This window comes from Vombatus ursinus, unplaced genomic scaffold (assembly GCF_900497805.2).
Source record: "Vombatus ursinus unplaced genomic scaffold, bare-nosed wombat genome assembly UNPS02009205.1, whole genome shotgun sequence".
Taxonomy (NCBI): Eukaryota; Metazoa; Chordata; class Mammalia; order Diprotodontia; family Vombatidae; genus Vombatus; species Vombatus ursinus.
Window position 1 is genome coordinate 59,936,659 of NW_020948983.1, and position 23,393 is coordinate 59,960,051.

Sequence of the window (23,393 nt, forward strand, 5' to 3'; positions counted from 1 at the left end):
GGGGCCTAGCCTTTGGAAATAAAGATTAATGCTGGCTTAGAAAAAAAAATAGAAAAGTATAGGGAAGAAATGAGGCAAACTTAGCTCCACCACCTCTCTAAAGTGCTGCCCTTGGCTACCTACTAGGATCCTTTACTGTTGTTGGCCACCTCACCCATCTCCAGCAGTCATGGGGCTCTTCCATTTATCCCTACCTTCTCCTTCATATTGGTCTTGTGTTTCCCTTCCTGTGGCTTTCTTACATTGATGCTATTCTGATGAACTCTTTGATATTAATGAATGCTGATTTTACCTCTCTGGTGAAGCCTCAGTAGACACCTCACCCAAAAGAATTGAAGTGGGAATTTGTCTTTGGGGAGATTGTGGCCTTTGAGACCGTTAACTGTAGGCTACAGCTGCTGTTATTCTCATTATAGTCGACCCTTAAGTCAAATGTCTTCCTCATTCAGCCAGGGCAAAAGAACCCCTGGGCCTCCAGCTTAGAGCACTTATTCCCTCTAATTTGTTTTTAGCAGATCACTATGTCCCATTAGCAGCTGTGCTGCAGCCCATGCTGGAACATACCTACAAATGAATAATTTAAACAAATTAAATTATTCAGTTTAAATAGGAGCGTGATTGACTTCACAATTCTGATTCTACTCTAGCTGCCAAAAAGGAAATCCTCTGCTCCCTTTGGAAATGGGCCTAGAGCTAGATCTGGCTTTCAGTCTAGTAATTCAACAAACGTTTATTAGGGGCCACCCAGCGTAAGGCACAGACAGTGCTGACAAAAGAGAAAGTTGAGGGCCTTGAGAGGCTTATGTTTTCCTAAGCAGATACAAAGGGCCTGAGTGTACTACACATTGGGGAATTTTCTTATTCTTTTGGTTCATCATTTTCCCTAAGGAAACTTTTCAGCAGACTGGGTCCCAATCTAGGGCTGTATACTTTGGGCAGTAACCCTCCTCCATTCTGAAGCCTTTCTTTTTGGTAATGACTTTCCCTCTCTCCCCAACTAGTGCTTTGCATTCTATCTCTCTTATGCAGCTCTTGTGTATTATTACAGCTATTTGTGGATTCTTTGAGTCTAAAATCCAAGGGGACAGGTACCATGTCTTGGCTAAATTTGTATTTCAGTACTTAGTACAGTTCTTTGCACACATTAAGCTCTTATTAATTATTGAATTCAGAGTTCTTGAGAGGATATTACAACATCACAGGTAAGAATTAAATGGGGAAGCCATTACAGTCTAGGGGAATAACATGGAAAATGTCAAGTAGCATAAATGAGTGACAGTTTGGTCAGTTTTATTAGAGTAGAGAGAGAGAGAGAGTGGGGGCGGGCAAAGGAATAGCTAGAGATGATCCAAGATGAGAAGGGTGAGGCAGTTTCTAGAAGATCTTGAGAGCCAAGCAGAGGCTATTACCTATTTTGATGAGTTAGAGAATAGGGGACCATTGAACTTTTTTAAAGCAGAGAAATGACTTGATGACAATGTTGTTAATTTGGAAAGTTATCTATAGGATGAATCACAAGGAGTAAAAGATCCTGTGTAGAACCAGAATGGACCTGAGAGGTCATTTGGTTACATATTCCAGGTTAAGAGATGTATCCAAGGTCACTTAGGTGAGGGAGGTAGTATCAGGGTCTGAAGCTGGTCCTCTGACCCTGAAATCCAAATGCAAATCCCATTGATTTCACCACTGGGCAGAGCCCGGGAAGGAGCGTGGTTGTTCAAGAGGCCATTTCAGGAAACTAGGTGTGAGAGAGCCTAGACCGAACTATTTCAGAGAAAAAATACACAGAACTTGGTTATTGACCAAAGAACCAAGAAAAAATAAATGAATGCAGAATGAAGGAAAAGCAAGCTAAATGTAAGTTTAGAACCTAGGTGATGGGGAAGAATTGTTGCTGATATTTACAGAAGAGACAGGAAAGGAAAGAGAGGGAATGGTTAGGGGGAAGATGTCAAGTTCTAGATCTGTAGCTTTCTTTTAGTTAACATATTTAATTTCTTTGGGGAAATGAGAGAATAGAGCAGGTAAGGATTATTTTCCTTGAAGATTACATATCCTGACTAGATGACTTTGTTGATCTACTTCATTTTGTATTGACTGAGAAACTTAAAAATCAGAAAAGGAACCTAAGTTGGTTTTTTTGTTTGTTTCCCTTTTGTAAACAAAAGGAAGAAGTTTCTTTTGTCCTAACAAACAGCAAGAATGTGCACCAAGGATACAGTAGCACTTTGCTTCTCTGGACACAGTCCCCCCCTTACCAGGTCTGCTAAGGGATCACCTTCTTCCAAATAAATACACACCCGCCATAGTTAAATAGCAACAATTTCACCTCCCACCCACCCCCCACTCCCCAACATGTTATTACAAAAAAAGATGCCTCCCAGCAATACCACTTGGTCCCCCAAGCCTTTTCTGGGAAGGAGTTTCTTAGACCATCAAGAAAGAAAGGAAGTCTGCTAATTAAGGGAGACCTGAGCTACTTCTCTAGGGTACAGGGAGCTCTCCAAGGGAACCTTAGAGCAACTCTCTTCTGGGGATGGGATAAGGAAGGGCCAGCGACAATCAGCCAGAACCATGGCCCAAAAGTGTCCATTCGTATCAGATGGAAATCACTGGACAAATTTGACTGAGCAGGCTGGAACCTAGATTTTCTTAGTGTTGATTTGCCACCTCTTCTCCCTTATAAGGGCTGCCATCTGATCTAGGGCCTCTGCCATTGTGGCCTCATCTGACCTGGTCAACATTATGTCATCATTGTAGTGTGTTACATACCAGTGCTCTCAGAAAGACAGCCTCTTTCAGGGTTCTGCTGACCATAATGTGGCAGTATGAAGGAGAATTTAGATAGCCCTGGGAAAGGATGGTGAAGGTAGGCTGGACTCTGTTTCTGACTAGTCTCAGCCATAGGAATAGAAGAAAAAAGCATTGGCAAGGTTATTAGCCCCATACCACTCACCCTGGGCCTGGACAGGTAGGTTAAATCAGGTAGGTTTAACATTGATGAGATTCGGAATCACTGTAGTGACATGACTTTGTTCAGCCACCTGTAAGTATTTATGTATTTATGAATAAGTATTTATGAAGTGCCTACTACATGCCAGGCACTGTGTTAAGCATTAGGGGCACAAAAAAAGGCAAAAAGCTCCAGCAAAGGGCACAGGAAAGAGGCAGTCAGACAGGTGAAGGAGGAAACCAGGAGAGAGTGGTGTCCTGAAAACATAGAGAGAAGAGTGTATCAAGGAGAAGAAAGTGATCAACAGTATCAAAGGCTGCAGAGTGAGGATGGAGAAGAAGCCATTAGATTTGGCAACTAAGAGATCACGAGTAACTTTGGAGAGTTTCAGTGGAATGATAAGGTCAGACCTCAGACTGTAAGAGAGAAAATGGAGGCACCTTTGATGGCCTTTTCTAGGAGTTTAACTGCACAAAGCAGAAGTGATATGGAAAGATCAAATGAGAGGGGAGACTTGCGCTTGTTTGGAGGGAGGCAGTAGGAAATGAGCCAGTAAAGATGGAGAGATTGAGAATAAGTGAGAGACAAGTGCCCTGGGTCACACAGCTAGTAAGTCATTGTGACCCAGCGCAAGTCACTTGGCAAAACAAAAACAACAGAAAATCAGTCAAAGTGGAGATTACAGAAGGGACGGTTTGTTGGAGGAAATGGGATGGAGTGAGATCCCTTTAACAAGTAAAGACTCATTGCTGGGGAAACTGGAAAGCAATTGAGAAATAATGGACACTGGACCTAAATACATTGTTCTTCAACTTTACCCTGACCTCCAGTCCCTCTACCCTTCAATTCATTCCCAGGCTAATACCCCTGCCATGGCTATACTCTCTTCCCTTCCCTTGCTCAACCTTTAAGTGAATCAGTTCAATTCTATACTAGCCTGTACAATGGAGTCCCTTTTACCATCTTGCCCGACTTTGAGTTACCCCTACCTTCTGCTAGCTTAGCTCAGATTTACAAGCTGCTAAGGATTGTGGTCCACTACAAATTTACGTCCAAAATCTCTCCCATGTATCCCCTTCTTTCCAGTAATACAGCTGTTGTCCTGGTGCACTGCCTGGAGTATTACAAGAGCCTTCTGGTTGATCTCCCTTGTAGGAGTCCTTTTCCAAATCTAGTCCATCCTTCACTCAGCTGCCAAAATGATCTTCCTAATGCGTAGATTTGACCATGTCACCCTTCTTACTCAATAAACTCAGGTCGCTCCCTGTTACCTCCAAGATCAGATGTAAAAATCCTGTTTGGCTTTTAAAGCTCTTCACTTTTTGGCCCCTTCCTCCTTTCCATATAGTCTACAGTTCAGCGACACTGGCCTCTTGCTTTTCCTTAAACATGACATTCCATCTCCCAGTTCTGCCACCGGCTACCCCCATGCCTGGAATGCTCTCTCTTGTCCCCTCTGCCTCCTGGCTTTCTTCAAGACTCAGCTCAAATCTCACTTCTGCAAGGGACTCTCCCCCCCCCACTTCCTGCTGAGCTCAGTCAGGGATTCTGTCTTTTGCCTTTGTATCCCAGTGCTTGCTTCATGCATAGTAAGCACTTAACTAAATGCTTGCTAACTAATTAGTCTGTCAGAGGTTCCCAAACTTATTTGGCCTGCCACCCTCTTTTAAAAAAAAATTTACTCAGACTCCCCCTGGAAATCTTTAACCCTTTAATGTTTTTTTTTTTAAAATTTGTGTCATTTCAAAAAATATAAAATATATATTTAATGACTCATCTTAAATTTAATAATTTATTATAAATTTGTGGGGTTTTTCCTTCATTGAAATTTTGATGACACAATATTGCATCATGTAACCGTATAGTATTGTATTGTAAACAAGTCATTACACACACATAGTCCTACCAATGCATGCTAATGACGAGTGACACACTCACCTACCAGCACTTGCTTGTTAAGATTTGTCGGCGGACTTGACCACTGATTGGTTATAACTTGCATTTTGTGTGTTTATTTGGAAAGTAACGTAATCACTACGACTTTAACTCAGTTACGCAACAGATGAAACATGTATGAACGGTTTTTCAGAATTTTCTTTCCTTTCCTTTCTCTTCTTTCCTTATGCTTCTACCGCCTCCTTATTTTTATTCAATGCCCCCCAGTTGCACCTGAGGCTACTACCCCCCATCATTCCAGCGCCCTCCAAGGGGCAGTATCGCCTACTTTGGGAACCTCTGAACTATGATTCCAGGAATTCCCTGCTCCAATCGGTGGGCCTCATCTTTTTCTGTAAGATGAAGGTGTGATGTCCGCATCATACTTTTGCTGTGGGGAGCAAGTGAAACAATGTACTTAAAAAGTGCTTTGTCTTAACCTTAAAGGACTACATAAATGCCAGGTGCCACACTGCTCTAGCCATTATGCCTAACTCCCAATACATTCTTAGAATGATCAAACTACATATGCCACGTAGAAAAAATATTCCTGTCTCCAGATAGCCAAATAGGTTCTTTAACAGCCACAGTATATATTCATTTTCATCTGTTCCAATAAATACATTAAATAAGTAGTTAACCTAGTCTTGTTTCCACAAATCTCTTTTTTACCTTCCTAATAAAAAGGCAGTACTCTATCTTAAAGAAATACAAACTAGTCAATTTATCTCATACACAACATTAAATATTTTAGTGGAACTATTTAAATATTTTTGATTGAATGGAGTTTATATTCCAACTTAAAAGTGGAGATGAAGCAAATGGTATGTCAGACTGTTTTAAACACAAAGGATTTTTTTAAATTGGCTAAAAAAAAATCTTAAAACTATTTTTACTGCTGTCATTCTGATGATGTCTTAAAGCCAAGAAATCTTAATAATTCACACTATGAATTATAAATGACTAATCACAACTGTATGCCTTTTGTGCAAAAGAGTACTCAAACTGTTTAAATTTGTCTATATTTGTTGGCACAGATGTATGCTTTTCATGTTACAAAACACAAAAATGATTTTAAAATCTTTTGAGGATTGTTAATGACTTAGTTATTCTTAGCAATACAGTGATCCAAGACAGTTTTGAAGAACTTAGGATGAAAAATGTTAACCTTCTCCATAGAAAGAACTGATGGTTCTGATGTTTTTTTTTTTTTAAACTTTATTTTTCTTGGGTTTTTTTGGGGGGAGGATCTGTTTTCTTTTGCAGTACGGAAATATGTTTTGCATGATTGCGTATATATAAGCTATATCAAATTGTTTGCCTTCTCAAGGAGGGGAGTGGAAAGGGAGGGAGAGAGAGAATTTGGCATTCAAAAATTTTAAAAATATGTTAAAAATTGTTTTTACATGTAATTGGAAAAAATATAAAAATTTTCTCTTGAAAAAAATCTTTTGAGGTTTATTATTGTATGCCAAGAAAATAAGAGAAGTCTCATTTAAAACTCTATACTAGTAAATGTGAAAATGCTTGACATCCAGAGATAGAAGGAGCTTTATTAACCTCAAGCTGTGGCCTCTCAGACTTGATGGGTACCTTAGACCACCTGAGTTGCCATACCTGAGAATTACTGACCAGATTCTGTTTCCAGATGGGGAAATGAGCTAAGTGCCGCAGTTTCCTTTGTTGCATATCCTTGATGTATTAGGACAAAGTAAATCTCTTTCTCTCTTAAATGTTCAGTGACTTGTGAGAGCCTGATTTCGTGCCAACATCAAACTCGAATTAAGAGGGCCATTTGGCATGCTAGCAGGTTGAGATGAGAGAGAGATGGCCTCATGGCTCTACTGATTGTTACATCGGAGGAGCCCTGTAGATGGGGGGATGGGGAGGGGCTGATTGGATAGTGAGACCCTGCCCAGCTGCCTGGGCCTGATTGTGAATGGGGAGGCCTCTCTGTGGGACCAGCATCAGTCTCCTTCTCAGACAAACAGATTATCTAAGTGAGTGCTGGAGGAGGCTGCCTGGGAGGTGAAAGAAAGTGCCAAGGCTAGTGTTCCTTGGCTGTTGTTGACCGGGCTCCATAAATTGGACTGCCCGAAAGGTAGACCCAAAGTAAACTGGGCAGGAGCATTCAGACAGAGCTCTCAGCTTTCAGGGACTTTGCAGTGAAAACTGAGTTGCTGCTGGGAGCCCAAGGGAAGAGATCTATCCTGATGGAGTGAGAGGGACCCCAGGCTATGCTCTCTGGCCCAGAGACTCCAGTTCCTTCTGAGATAGAAGCCTAGAGACTGAAGAGTTGAATTGAGACCTAAAGTGGGGAACTCCCCTGGCTTAGCCTAACTGCTCCCTAGAGAGAAGGGTAGTGACTCCCTGCCCTGAGGGAACAAGCTGTGGGTAGACCCTCTCCACCCAAGAGCATAGGAATCCTGGAGTAATGGCTTCTGAGGACCAGGTTTCATGCAGCCAGAGCTAAAAGGCTCTCTCTGCTTTGAACTTCCATGGCCTGGAAGACCTCTCTGATGACCTCCTTTTTCAGAATCATCTAAATTTGTTGGACCCTCCAAAAGGGGCATGTGCTTTGTCCCTTTTTAGGTGTCTGAGATGGGGAGTTATTTGAACCCTAATCTTGTAAAGAGTAGGCTCCCTTTGGAGCCAGCTAGGTGGCACAGTGGATACAGTGCCAGGCCTGGAGTCAGGAATAGCATACCTCAAATTCGGCTTTAGACACTTACTAGCTGTGTAACCCTGTTTGCCTTAGTTTCTTCATCTGTCAAATGAACTGGAGAGGGAAATGGCAAACCACTCCAATGTCTTTACCAAGAAAACCCCAAAAGGGGTCACAAAGAGTCAAACATGATACAAATGTCTAAACAGAAAAGTGTGTGTAGTGGGAGGGTGGGGGTGAGGGTTGAAATTCCTAAAGGAAATGGATTGATAGATTGGATTTATTGCCTCCCATCCTTCCCACACCCAACCTGCTAAGACCTACCACACTATGCCCAGTCTATTTGAAAGGCAATTAGATACTGCTTTCTTTCCCACCCAAATGGCCTTAGACTTTAGCTATAGTCTCCCCAACCACACAACCATACATAGGCCAATCAGTTGGTGAAATCTAAGCAGGATATTGGAACAGTTGTGGCCTGGGCACATGCTATTATCAATGCAAATAGACATTTTGAGAATGGGGGAAGAAGTCACAGAGACCACTGTTGCTTTGCTAGGTAGTCAGAGGGGGATGACACCATCTTCTGGAGGGAACTTTGGGTGTGGCTCCTGAATCATAGGATTGATAAGAAAGTAATCAATGACCAGTTTATTGGAGTGCTTGTTTAAAAAAAGAAATTAAGTACCAGAGCACTAGGGACTCTTCAGCTACACCCAGGCTTTAGGTATCTTCCAAAGCCTTTGCCTCATTTCGAAAATTGCAGGGAGGTTACAGAGGACAGTCCGTGGAGGGAAGGGTTACTAGGGGCTCAGTATTTGTGAGGGGCCTTCCAGTAACCTCTAGTCATGTTACTGTGAGTAGAGTCAAATGGAAACCCTTAGAGTTACCTGAGCCATCCTGTGTAGTTAGTGCCATGCAATATCAACTCTCCGTGAAGGTGAAAGTTATTTCTTCTCTAGTGATGGAGATGAAGGAAGCCGGAATATTTCATTATAGCAGATTCCCTTGCAACACACCTGTGTTACCTGTTAAAAAGGTAGATGATACCCTCTAATCATAGGTATTCCTCAGGGTTCTGTCCTGGGCCCTCTTCTCTTTTCTCACTATACTACTTCACTTGGTGATCTCATCAGTTCCTGTGGATTTAATGACCATCTCCATGTTGATGATTCTCAAAACTACCTTTCCTGCCCCAGTCTCTCTGTTAACCTCCAGTGTTAAATCTCCAGGCACCTTTCAGACATCTTGAACTGGATGTCCAGTAGACATCTTAAACTCAACATGCCCAAACAGAATTCACTATCTTTGCCCCTAAACCCTTCCCATCTCTTACCGTCCTTATTACTGTAGAAAACAATATCCTCCCAGTCCCTCACAACCTAGGAGTCATTCTTGAGCAATAGGACTTTCTCTCTCTCTCTCTCTCTCTCTCTCTCTCACACACACACACACACACACACCATATCCAGTCTGTTAACAAGGACTGTCCAATTCACTTTTGCACCATCTCTTGAATATGCCCCCTTCTCCAACACTACCACCACGCTAGTAAAGGCCCTCATCACCTCACATTTAGAATATTGCAGTAGCCTGTCGGTGGGGCTGCCTTTTTCAAGTTTCTCCCCACTCCTATCCATCCATATTCAAACACTAAAAGGATTTTCCTAAAGTCCAGGTCCAGTCATGTCATGCACACCACCCCTACCCCTACCACCATTCCCACACACACCAGACTCCAATGGCTTCCTATCACCTCCAGAAGCAAATACAAAATGCCCTGTTTAGCATTCAAACCCCTTCATAATCTAGCCCCTTCCTACCTTTCCCTGACAGGTAACTCTTTGATTCAGTGACCTTGGCCTCCTGGCTGTTCCACAAACAAGACTCTGGTTCTTAGCTCTGGGCATTTTCTCTGGCTGTCCCCCATGTCTGGAATGCTCTTCTTCCTGTATTCTGCCTCCTGGCCTCCCCTTGTTTTCTTTAAGGTCCAGTTAAAATCCCACCTTCTGCAGGAAGCCTTCCTGAACCCTTCTTCATTTTAGCGCCTTTTAGTTAATTATTTTCTATTTATCCCATCTATAGCTTGCTTCGCATGTATTTGTTAGTATGTTATCGTCCCTGTGCCATGCTCCTCCTCCCCCATTAGATTGCAAGCACCTTGAGGGCAGGGACTGTCTTTTGTCTCTTTTTGTATCCCCAGCACTTAGCACAGTGCTTGGCATGTAGTAAGAGCTTAATAAATGTTTATTGATCGATTTACCCCACAAATTACAGTCTTTGGGTTTACCGCTGTGTTACTATGATCATTTAGCTCTTTGTTGTATCCCTAATCTTTTTAGCCGATTGACTTCTCTGTTTTTTAACCAGCACTAAATAGTTTTGCTGATTGCTGCTGTGTAGTGTCCGTGATTTGAGATCTGGTGCTGCTGTGCCTCCTGCACATTTTTGTGTTATTTATTTCCATTGAAGGCTCCTGACCTTTTGTTCCTCCAAATAAACTTTGTTATTATTTGTCCTAGCTCCTCAAAGTCATCCTTTGGTAGAGTGAATGGTATCACAATGAATAGGTAGTACTGTTATTATTTTAGGTAGTATTGTAATTTTTATTATATTATATTTTATATTAATAATAGAATATAATACACTAATACAATAATTGTATTATGTGTTAATATTGTGGTTTTTATTATATTGTCATGACCAACCATGAGTAGTATTAATGTCTCTCCACTTATTTGGATCTCTCTTAATTCTGTAAAGCATGTTTCATAGTTGTATTCATATAGTTCCTGTATGTCCTGATAAGTAGACTACTAAATATTTTATACATTCTTTAGTAGTTTTGAATGGAAATTTTTTTTACCTCTTCATATTGGGTTTTGTTAGTAATATGAATACATTTGTTACTTATGTATTTATGTGTACAAATAGAATATGTATTACATATATGGAAATACATATACATATTTTCATATGTGTATGTATAAGAAAGCTGATTGGTATGGCTTTATTTTATATCCTGTTACTATCCTAAAGTGTTTTAGTTGACTGTAAGATTCTCTAAGTAAACATCAGATCATATCATCTGCAGAATGAACATTTTGTTTCCTCTTTGCCTATTCTTATTCCTTTGATTTTTTTCTTGTATTGCTGTGTCTATTAATATAATTATGTGCCTTTGATTGTTTTGTTATTAATATGGCCTGTTATTTTATAGTTTTCCTGATATTGAACCAAACCTTTATTCATGGTATTAATACTACCTGGTCTTAACATAGAATCTTTTTTATGTGTCGCTGTAACGTCTTTACTAATATTTTATTTAAATTTTTTGAATTTATATTCATTATGGAAATTGGCCTTTAGTGTCTTTCTCTAATTGATCTCTCTCAGGTTTAGGTATTAAAATTTTATTTCTTTTTAGAAGAGGTATTTGGTGGGTGGAATCCCCTTGTTTCCTATTTTTTGAAATATTTATTTATACAATATTGGAATTAATTGCACTTCACCTGTTTGATAGAATCAATTGTAAATCTATCAGGATTGAGGTTTTCCCTCCCTTTAGGAGTTCATTTATGTCATGTTGAGTTTCTTTTTCTGAGACTGAGTTATTTTAATTCCCTATTTCCTGTTCCGTAAAGCCAGGTGTTTTATTTTTTTTTATATCCATTTATTTCATTCAAAATTTTAGTTTTATTAACGTATAATTGAGCAAAATAATTTCCTTTATTTCTTCATTCGTTGTAATTTCTCTTCTTCTCTTCCTTCTCCTTCTCTTTCTCCTTCTTCATCTTCTTCATCTCCTTCTCCTTCTTTTCCCTGATTCCAAGGCAGATGACCACCAATGCAGACTCCAGGCATCCTTGGCTAGACTCTGGGCTGCATTTGACCCATCACACAGCTTTAGTCTCTGGCTTCCCTGATCTCCTTGTTTTCTAATCTGGAAAGCTTCTGGGATTGCTCTATCCAGACCCTTTTCCTAATGCCTTCAGATTTCTTCTTGTTTCTTTGTACAGATCTAGGCTGGCAAAATGTATTCACTGTCATTTTTTCCTTAATTTTCTTAATAATTTTTGGGATAATGAATTTTTTCCCCTTTATCCTTTTTTTTTTCTTTTTTTGAATCTTTTCCTGGAATAGTTGTCAGAGAACTGGGCTTGTTCTGTATCCACGCATCTTGCCATATCGAGGAGAGACTATCTTAATTTTCTGTAATGGTTTGTATGAAAATGATTAATAAGATAATGGTAAGGTAGACATTAAATAATGGACAGAAAAAGTAAATGATCCACTCATATGCCACACTACTGTTGGATTACTTAAGGGCAAAGGATAAGAATTTTCCCATTTCAAAATGTTGGGGTTATGTTAGCACCTATAACTTTCTAGGATTTAATTCTCTTATAAATTTTATTTATAATAAAAGTGCCCATGGTTCCTTGGCCTCCAAATTCAGAAATGAAATTATATCTAGGGCCTGTTGTATGTGAAGGATAATATTTAATCATTCTTGACGATTAGTCATCTAGCAATAGGACTATACTGATAATGTTCTCACTACAGATGGTTTCACTAAAATGTGTGTTTTTATTGTTTGGACCAAAGTGAGTTGGAAATATTACTTCCCTCATATAAAGCAAGTAAAGCTTATTCGTTGAGGTCGTCTTAAAAGAATAATCATTTAAAATTATCTGCTGATGTAGAAAATTGGATTTATTATTTTGTTAACATTTGCATAAAATGCAATTACATAGAAATTGATATTCTCTAAAAGCTTGTATTTAGCTGGGCCTTAGAAAATGGCTATGTACCATTTTAAAGTCCAGTTTGAAATGCCCAGATGGTGCTTTAGCATAGAAACATAAAATCAGTGAGATATAATTCATTGATTCCATTATAGGTTTGTTAAAGTAACCTTGACTAAGAATGTTTTGAGTAATGTTAGAATCTCACTTATAAATATTAGTCTATATTAGTCTACAGGAAAAAAAATCCTTTGCAGAAAATTTCTGTTGGTCACAGTCAAATACTTTGAATAGGGCTTTTCTGTCTGACAGTGTGGGTACCATAAGTTCGTTGATTCTGACAATATGTTATCCTTTAAAATTAGTATAAGGGTTCCCTCAGTTACCACAAATATTACCATTTGGGAATTAGGTCACTGTTGACCTTGGTTTCTTCAGTTCAGATGAACAAGCATTTAAGTACCTACTGTGTACTGAATTCTAGAGATATAAAATCAAAGAGATCCTTCCTCAGTTTATTCGGACCTTTAATCTCTTCTTTTCAAATAAAGTATATCTTTTCATTTCCATATTTTAATCGACTCACTGAATCTTAATGTTACCTAAGATCTGGGACAGCTTGGGATATTGGTACAAAATCTTCCCCTATACCACCACACACATAAACATACACACACAAACACATAGAGTGATTGGATGAGAGTCATGTTTATGAATAAATGAACAAATGAATGAGTGAATAAGTTAAAAGACATCCCCTTATAAAGGTCACCTGATCATCATCCAGTTTAGTCATAGTTTTACACTTAATTTAGCAACTTAATAAGTTTTGTACTTAATTGTTGAAGTTAACCAAGTTAACTGAAATCTAAATGCCTTTACATTGTACTCACTTTTGTTTTTCTCTTTCGTTAAGTATACCTTCTGACTGTTGGCAATCCCGTTATCATGATGAGCCTTCCTACTCCTTTGCCACCTTGTCAGTACAAGTTTTGACTTTAATTGTGGCTTTAGCTGGCCTTCTTGCCTCTCTTCCTTCTAATCTTCTACTCCACCGTCAAATTCTTTTTCTTTATGTACAGATTTTATGTCACTGTTGCTCAAAGCCCTTCATAGACTTAGATAGTTGGAAGAAACTTCAGAGAGTCCCATTCCAGAAACAAATTCTGAAAAGACTTTTTATGTGAAGCAAGAATCTGTTTCATTTCGCACATTTTCTTGACATTCTTGGGTGATTTTAGAAAGGAGACAGATTTTGTTTGAACTTTTCTATCTCCATCTTGTCAAAGGTCAATCTTTGTGTCCCTAGAAATCGCCTTTTAGTCTCTGTTTAAAGACTTCTAGAGATGGAGAATTCATCGAGAGATAGTCAGTCCATTATTGAACAACTCTAATTATTAACAAAAGTTTCTTCTTACACTAAACCATCTTCGCCTTCCCTGTAACTCTCACCCAGTTAAGCAGTATTGCTCTTCAGAGCTAAACAAAGCAAATCTCTTAGTTGCTTCTGTGACTCCCTAATGCCTACCAAACTCAAGACCCTCTAAAATCTGGCACCATCTCTCCTTTCCAACCCGATCTCACACTGTCTCCTTCTATATAGTTTAATGCTTCAGCCAGTCCAGACTGCTCACCATCTCTAGGGTCCCTGCCCCATGTTGTCCTGCTTCTAAACCTCTGTCCGTACCCAGAATCCTCCCTTCTTTTTAACCACCCTTCCAAGTGTTGAAATCATATCCATTGTTCAAGACCCAGCTCAAATGTTACTTTTCATAAGACCCCTGCTTCTTAACCCTAGTCATAAGGAATCTTTTCTTACTTGATGCTCAAATAGCATTTTGCTTATGCTTTCCTCTAGTGTACTTAGTAGGTTCCACTTCGTGTTTCAGTGATTTCTGTATGTTGTATCCCTCTGCTGGGTTGTAAGCTTCATTAGAGAAAGGGACTCCTTGTATCCTGCAATGCCTAACACAGTGCTTAGCATGAAATAGGCACCTGAAAATGTTTGATTGCAATTAATACTTTAATTTTTTTTCTGCAGAGGAATAAATCTATTAAGTTTCTTTTTTAGAATTTTTTTGTCTCTTTTTTTAGCTTTACAGATACTTTTATCTTTATGAGCCCCCAAGACCACCAAATATAAATGGAAAAAAATCTTATGAAGATGTTTCAAGATTATTTATTACAGAAATAACGATTTTAAAAAACTAAAATTATCATATAATTTAGAAGAGGAATTTTAGGTTACCTATAGATATTTTGGAGTTACTCTCTTATTCTGGGTTTTTATATTGGGCATCTCTAGCATCAAAATAGCACTTTATCTCTTTTTGTCCAGCCTTTCTCCCGGGATTGGGACTTGGGTAAAGACAATGCTCTGCACATTTCTGGTGGCTCTGTTGTGGCCTTCTATGAACCTGGCCTGTCTTATCCTTTCATTACATATTGAGTACTTTGCTCTTTAAGGATCACAGGGCTGGCTTGAGCTAGAAGGATACAGACTTTTATCAGGCCCTGTGCAATTAGATCAAGGGCTCAGTTTGATTACTGCCCTCCTGGGCTTTCCAGGCTCCAGGCTGATTTGAGTCCAGGCAACACAGCTGCGGTCTTGCCTCTGGGTGGTTCTCTGGTAAAGAGTGGCTGGCCCCAGCCCCTGTTAAAGAGCTGAAAAGGCTCAGCAGGATCAGAGAGACTGTGCTCCTGGCCTAGCTGTGTCTTGGGCCAAGGATTAAATTCAGGATTTCACTCTGGGCAACCAGTAGCCCTATGGCCTGGCCTCTCTTGGCCGTTCCTCCACCCCCTGTGTGGAGCCCCACTCAGAGGCCGAGTCCAAGATCCCAGCCCAGCCCTGTTCTAGAGTTCCTGCCCTGTTCACTTGCCTGTGGGTCAGATCTGGGCTCTTAGGCTCAAAAGATGCCCCACTGTAGTTTCTTCTTAGGTTTCCTAGTCACTTCTCAGTCTGATAGCCTTAAACCTTTGGTAGAGTCGTTTGGGGGCTACTGCTTCCTCCTATTCCAGCATCTTGGCTATTTCCCCAGGAGTTTAGAGGACAAGGATGTGTGCAGAATAATAAGATACCAATAGAATATATACAATAAGAAATGTTAACCACTAGATGGAATGTGGTGCATGAGCATTTTCCAAGTTGCCTAGGCATTTTATTCTTTGATATGAAAAGACATGCATCCTTTGTAAATTCTTAAAAGTTTATTTACATCGCTCAACCACATGCTGATAACACTAAGTATTCCCATATGAGACTGAGTAATGTGAGCTTCCTTAGGGGAAAGCATTTTTGTCGTCTACATTTAATACAGTGCCTGGCAAATAGTAGGCACCTAATGTTGTTGTTGAGTCGTGTCTAACTCTTCATGACCCCGTTTGGTGTTTTCTTGGCAAAGATGCTGGAGTGATTTGCCATTTCCTTCTCCAGCTCATTTTACAGATGAGAAAACTGAGGCATACTGGGTTAAGTTTCTTGCCCAGGGTTATACAGCTAGTAAGTGTCTTAGGCTGGATTTTAGCTCAGGTCCTCCTGACTGCAGGGTCCAGCACTCAATCCATTGTGCCACATAGTTGCCCTTCGGCACCTAATATGTACTTGTTGATTGATTATCTTAGCTTTTGACAGTGGGAAAACATTTTTGCTTTCCTGCTAGTCAGAAAAATGAGTTTAATTCATTCCCTCTCATTCTCCCTGCTCCCTTGATTTGAATGGGAAAGACCTAGGAAAATGTCCCTTAGTGTCATAGAATTTTATCTCATCAAAGATCTGAATAATCATCTAATTCAACCTGTGATTTTACAAATAAAATGAAAATCAGAGAGTTTGATTTACTCAAGGTAACATGACTAATAGCTGGCAGAGCCAAGACTAGACTTCCCGGTCCAGGTTCCATTTTTCTGCGAATTTGGGGTTGTTTTGACCTATAGATTCACAAGAAGGAAACCTGGATATAATTTCCCATCACTTTCCCCATACAAATGTCTAATAATCTTTTTATTTTTAATTTCAGTTAACATTTATTTTCTCTCTCTCCCTATAGGAGGGCAGTGGAATAAGGGGGGAAAGCGAAACTCTTGTAACAAATACACATAGTGAAACAAAATAAATTCTCACATCGGCCGAGTCCAAAGAACTCGATCTCATTCTGCATCTTGAGTCCGTCACTTCTCTGTCAGGAGGTGCATAACGTTGTAAAATTGTCTAATAATCATAAATCTGATCGCGTTATCTACTTGCCAAATATAACCCACCATTGCTGTTTGATGAACTTTTTGTTTTTCTCCTTTCTAATAGGTATGGTCTGAATATGCGTTGCTTGGCAGCTCGGGTCAACTATAAGACTTTGATTGTCATCTGTGCGCTCTTCACATTGGTCACAGTCCTGCTGTGGAATAAGTGTTCCAGCGATAAGGCTGTTCAGTTTCCACGAACCTGGAATAACGGTCTGAGAGCTGATGGATTAGAAAAAAGAGCAGCTGCCTCGGAGAGCGACGACAGTGTGAACCATGCGGCCAGGCAGCAGCCAGAGGAAGCATCCCCGCAGGAGCAGCAGAAAGCTCCCCCTGTAGTTGGAGGTTTCAACAGTCATGGGAACAAAATTCTGGGACTCAAATATGAAGAAATTGACTGTCTGATCAATGATGAACACACAATTAAAGGAAGGCGAGAAGGAAATGAGATCTTCCTCCCCTTCACTTGGGTAGAGAAATATTTTGAAGTTTATGGGAAGATGGTCCAGTATGATGGCTATGATCGGTTTGAGTTCTCTCACAGTTACTCCAAAGTCTACGCACAGAGAGCACCTTATCACCCTGATGGAGTGTTTATGTCCTTCGAAGGCTACAATGTGGAGGTCCGAGACAGAGTCAAGTGCATAAGTGGTGTTGAAGGTTAGTGTCACTACGCCCAACTCTTCTTACCCAGCTCTTTTGGACGATACGAAACGACAAGTTGTAATTTAACAGGAACTAAAGGACTTATGGCCGTCAGTCTTTTCAACAGTCGTACTTGCAGAGAAAAAATAATCTTTCCTCAGCTCAGATTAGTGCCCTAGATAGCCATCTACATGATATGATTTCAGGGTGTAACAAGGTCCTCTTTGACCAAAAAATGCCTATCACCCTACCACAGTGCCTGAAGTTCACACTGCATAAATTACTCTCTTGAGTTTAGGTGTTATGTTTCCAGAAGGCCACTGTTAAAACGTAGGATTTGTTTATCAGATTAGGTTGATGTCACCTTGAGAAACAGATGTAGGCCCCTTGCTAATCTGGGGAAAAGGACAGGTTTTCACTTTGATGGGGGAAGGGGAGCACGCATTGGGAGTACCACAAGAGGTTGTGAAAATGGTGGTGGGAAGTGGGAGAGAAGAAGGGTCAGAGTGAAAAGAGCTTTTTGGTACTTGGCAGAAAATACCTTGTTACAATGCTGTAGTTGACATGCGCAAGTATGAATTCAACTAAAAATCAAAAAAATAGTTTTATCTCTTTCAGCTAGCCCTGACCTCCCGCTTCAGCTTCAGTTCGATATTCCAAACCGCCAATAAAAAGATATCTCTAGTTACGTGTCCCCCACCACTACTACAAATGTCAGAAAATTGAACTATATAATCTTCCCTACTTCCCTGGGAATATCTTGCCACTACAGCGCCCCCTGTTCTTCCACAGCCATAGGCTTAAAACCTTCAAAATCATTTACCACTTCCTTCTGTCCTTTCACCGAGAATTTGTTAGTTACCAGGTGCTATTCTTTTTCCTAAACCAGTGTTTTCATCCGATATAAGGAACTTATAGCATAGAAACCCAAGCCTCTGTTGAAGACAGCTCCTGCACCTTATGTTTTCAAAAGTTGGTTGGGGTAAATGAGATGTTAAGTGACTTGCCCATAGTCATATAGCTAGTATTTGTCAGAGACAAGACCTAAATCCAGGGCTTCCTGACTCCAAGGCAGGCTGCTCTGTGCTAGTCCACAATGCCAAGTGCTCTGAAGTCTTTCATAATGTCTCCTGAGACTTGTGCCCTCCTTTCCATTTTTACCCCCACAAATGTAGCTTAGACCTACCTGGTGTTCTTGACCTAGGACTTGTAAGTTTGGTTTTTTTATATTTTGATAACTGTATTTCAATATAGTTGGTTTCCTTTATAATCCTGTATATTTTCTTTTATGCATTTAAGAGACATTCTGAGAAGGGACCCATAGCATAGGCTTTACCAGACTGCCAAAGGGGGAGGGGTGATAGACATTTTTTTGGTCAAGGAGGGTCTTGTTACCCCCTGAAATCATGACATAAAAAAGCTATTAAAAATCCCTGGCTTGGACCCTCATTACCTTGTGCCTGAATTACTGCAGTAACTTCCTGATGCTAGCTTTGTGACTGCAAAATTAAGTCACCAAACCTCCGTGAGCCTATTTCCACATCTGGAAAATAGCTATCATAAACGTTTAGTACCTATCTCAGAGGGTTCTTGTGAAGCTTTAAATGGAATAATGTATGTAAAGTGCTTTGTAAATTTTAAAGTACCATATTATTCCTAACTGACCTCCCTGCATCTAGTCCTTCCCTTTCCTACATATCCCTGCCAGATTAATCTTCCTAAAATACTGCTTTCATTATGGCATTCCCCTGTTTGACAGCCCCCAGAAAAGCACTATTATCAGCTCAAATCTAAATTCCAGCTCATTGCAGGGCTTTCTCAAAGAGACAGCATGATGTAATAAAAAGGGTACCAGATTTGGAGTTAAAGATCTAGATTCAGATCTCAGCTCTGCCACTTATCCTTCTGTAACAGTGGATGAGTTCCTGAGCCTCAGTTTCCTCATCTGTAAAATGAGAGATTTAGACAAGATTTATAAGGTTCTTTCCATCTCAATGTTATGAACCCAGCCAGGGCAATGCCTGGCAAAAAAGGAACCAGTTTTCCCTTTCTTTCTTTCCCCTTCTCTTAGGTGATTAAAAATTATTTTCATTTTACACAAACTTCCCTTTCAGCTGCACAAAACACTGCAACAGTCACATCTCACTTCTGAAATTACTTACCCAGCAACCTTGACTCTCTGGATAATAGCTGAAAATCCAGAAAGAACTTTAAGAAAAAAAGACCCTCAAGTAACAAGAATAGATGTCATCAAGTTTAAGCTCTAAAACAATGCTTGACTTCAGGGACTCACTCGTAGCCTCCTGGTACAAATTTTAGGCATAGTTCTAAGAAAGTTGCTTACCCAATTTCCCATCCCACAGAAGAATTAGAGTTTATTAGAAGGAGGCAGGACTGATCTTTAAAGCTAGGCATATGGCCAGCAGCGGGGAGTGGCACCTTGCAACCTAAAAGCAAGGAAAATTATTTTTTTAAATGCAGGTACAATGACTCTAAAAGCCTGGTGATCTCTTTGGTGTCAGGATCACATTATTGCGTATCTGAGCAGTCCAGGAGTGCAACTTTGTAGTATTGCACGTTAATTGATCAAATGATGGCTATGAATCATTGGAAAATATTAAATTTTGTTCAATCTCTTCTTTTCCAGAAAATGTGGAAGTGGTTACAGACATAAATATCTCCCTAAACATTATCAGCATTTTCTAGATATCCTTAACACATTGTAGCCCTGCCCTGTGATAACGGCATTTGGTTAGTTGTCTAGTACTCAGATCAGATAGTGGTGGTCAGAAAGCCTTCTCTCCTCACAAATTAGCTAGCTGTGACCGGGCCTTGATCTCCACAGAGTCATCTCTATTCATCTTGCCTACCTCCCCTCTCCATGTGTTGTTTATAGACTGGAAGAAAATGGGAATAATTTAATATTTTTACTAAGCAGAATCACCTTCCACACCCCAGAACTACATTTTTTTTGCTCCTCCTTCTTCACACTTTGAATAGCATTTTCTTTAGGTGCATCAACAGTATCTCTGAGCATACCTGTATACTATCCCATTTCCAACACTTACTGTAGTTACCATCCCATTATTCCTAATACAAGCTTTCGCATATACTAGCATTGTGTTTGTTTCTAGATCAGTTAATGGTATTAAGAAAGGCTGTAGACAGTATGTAACCAGTAAGAAGAGTTTAGAAAACTTTAAAAGGGGAAAAACTAGGTAACTGGGAAATTCACTTATGTGAAATAGATCGTTCCCCAACAATGCCAAATAAATAAAAGAATAAGAATAGAAGAGCTACATTCTTTTGACCAAATTTCATCCCTAAAATCAATAATTAGATTAAATTATTAGAATAATATGAGTGAAAAACTTGATAAAAGTTGAATAATGCTATTTAAAACATGTTGGCTCTTAGGAGTGATTCTTTGAAAAAAAAAAAGAATGAGAGCCAGTTCCTATGGTTGACCCTATTTCCCAATGTTGTTGTGAGGATTAAATGAGATATTTGCAAATCATTTAACTCAGTGCCTGGACACATAGTAGGCACTTAATAAATGCTTATTAAATTTTTTTAAATTAAATTTTATATTTTAGATTATGTAATAAAGTATCGAGTTATTTCAGTATTTCTCAAAAGAGTCAAAGAGGTGATATAATTGATGATATAACTAATGCAATAGAGGATGTAATTTAAATCATTGGCAATTCAATGGTCCTTACTTTTAATCCTTACATAGGGGGTTGGAGACTGCTGGACTTGGAGCTCCAGACTTAGTACTGCCACTGTCTACTGAAACATGTTCCTTTTTCTTACCTTAAAGGTTTGATGAGCCATGGACTAAACATCTACATGGTGGCTTTTTAATTTATTTGAGTGAGTTTGTAAAAATCAAATACTCAATTGTATAAATACTGTGTTTTCCATTTTTAAAATATTGCTAAATATTATTTCTGAACTAATTTTTCTTTAGTACCACTTAGATTGTGTCCCTCACCTCTTCAAAAACCTTCTGTGGTTTCCCCCATTTTCTACTGCATCGAAGGTAACTTTCTACCACTTTTCAAGATCCCCATGACCTGGTCTTCATCTTCCTGGCCATTTTAATTTGCTAGAACTCATGCGCATCATTCTTGAGACAGCCAGACTGGACCTCTTATAAACGTGGGATGCCCTTTCTGTTTTCATCTATCTAACCAAAGCCTGCACAGCCTTCAAAGCCTCTATCAGCTCCGTCCTCCTCCTATTAACTCTTTTCTGGTTATTCTATCCTGTTCTATTTCCTCTGAACTATCAAGTTATATCACATACTTAGAAATTGCCTTATATTGTCCACTATCATTTCATGGCTGTGTTGTACCCAACTAGCTTGTGAGCCTCCTTGAAGAGAAGGACCAAGCCTCAAGTATTAGCACCTAGCACGAGATCAGTCATTGCTCAATCAACAGTTTTAAAATAGTGGCAGACATAGAATTTCTTATTCTATTTTTACCAGAGAATCATAGTTAGTAGTTTACTTTCTCAACCTCCTTAATTTACTCATTGATCGCTTTTATGTAGATTAAGAGTTACTCTATGCAAAAGCACCCAATCTTTCCTTATTAATAAACAGAACTAGAGGGTTACTCAGGAGTAAACCTTTTCATTGATGATTTGCAAACAAAAATTACTTTTCAAACCCAATTTATTAACCACATTGAAGGAAGACATTTTCATTTGGTAAACAAGGTAGATTGGGGAACTTCTTTGGTTTTCTTATGTTTCTTTATTGTTTCACTTTTACCTTATAAGATTGTTCAACCAAAAACAAACTTTTAACTCCTAATAAACCATTATCTTTATGGTGATGTAACATAGACCTCAGTTTTCTAATCTTTAAATAAAGATGGATTAGGTGATCTCCAAGTTCTCTTCCAGTTCTAGATTTATTGTCTGTGAAATAGACAATAAAACATAAAAATCTTATAAGTTTAGAAAATATTTTTTCTACCCTTTAGAAGACCAGTACCAACCCATCCAAAACTTGAGTAAGATGCCACTAGATGGCACATTTGCTCATTTCAATATCACTGATTCCTGCTATCCATCACTACAGATTTGTATTGTTGAGAACCCAGACATCCATGCAGTATAATAATAATGATGATGATTCACATTTATCTGGTGCTGTAAGGTTTACAGTGCACTTTCTTCACAATGATCTTCTTAAGTAGGTAGTATATTATCCCAGTTTTACAGGTGAGGAAACTGAGGCTCTGAGTAATGAAGTGAAGAGTATGCAGCTATTCTTTAATGAGTTTGTATAAAATCACGTGATAATTAAGATGCAGACATTAGCACAGGTTCAACAGAACTTTGAGAAAAATCTACCTTGGGAGCAAGAAAACAGAAGAAGTCAGCTTGCAGCCAACAGATCATAACATATTAGGCCTCTGCCTGGATTTGCATAGGATGATTCAATACTAATTTCCTTAAAACTAAAGTGTATCTTGGAAGTGACACTGAAATTTACAGCCTTGCTGGTTCCCAACCAATTCTATTACCACTAACGACTTGCTGTTGAAGCCATAGGCAGAGGTACCTCTATGATAATAGTATTTAAGAATTGTTTCTTTAAGGTCTGATGTTCCCAAAGAGAAAGTCTCCTTTTAAGGCAGAGGAGTCAACCTTTATATGCTGTTTAGGCCTCTTTTTTTCCCTTAGTAACTTAGAATGGGTAGAGGTAGGACATGGCATTGGTCCCATTTTTTTCCCCTTTATTAGCAGAAAATGGACCCAGGACTGTCAGAGAAAGTTGGGCAGGAACCTAAATTATGGAACACCTCACATATTCTCTTGCTGTTTTGTTTCCTCTTTTGTCCATTCTACTTCCTTTTTCAAGCCTGAATTTGACTTCTAAGTTTAATCACTAAATAATGAGAACTGTTCATCACCAATTTCTGCTTTATGCTAATATTATCCAGCCAGTTTCATGCCTACTCTTTTTAGAGCAACTTTCTCATAGGTATCACATGTGTGGTACATGATATCAAATGGATGGGCATACATATACCACATTTTTGCCAATGTGTCATATTTTTAAGGAATTATAATGGTGGAAAGTAATAATAAAAATAGCTGACATCTGTATAGCACTCCATATTATTTCATTTTATGCAGAGTATACACATTTAAAGGTTTAACTCAGAAATTGGACATTACAGTTAAGATA

At 39.2% G+C, this 23,393-nt stretch overlaps 1 protein-coding gene across 1 annotated transcript in view; it reads left to right on the forward strand.

Annotated features, from left to right (window-relative positions):
* Positions 1–23,393, forward strand: part of GLCE (glucuronic acid epimerase) — a 150,137-nt gene that overhangs the window by 116,097 nt on the left and 10,647 nt on the right. The window contains exon 3 of the mRNA XM_027851846.1: positions 16,602–17,197. Coding sequence (XP_027707647.1) covers positions 16,615–17,197 — 583 coding nt within the window. The 5' untranslated portion in view covers positions 16,602–16,614. The remainder of the gene's footprint in view (positions 1–16,601; positions 17,198–23,393) is intronic.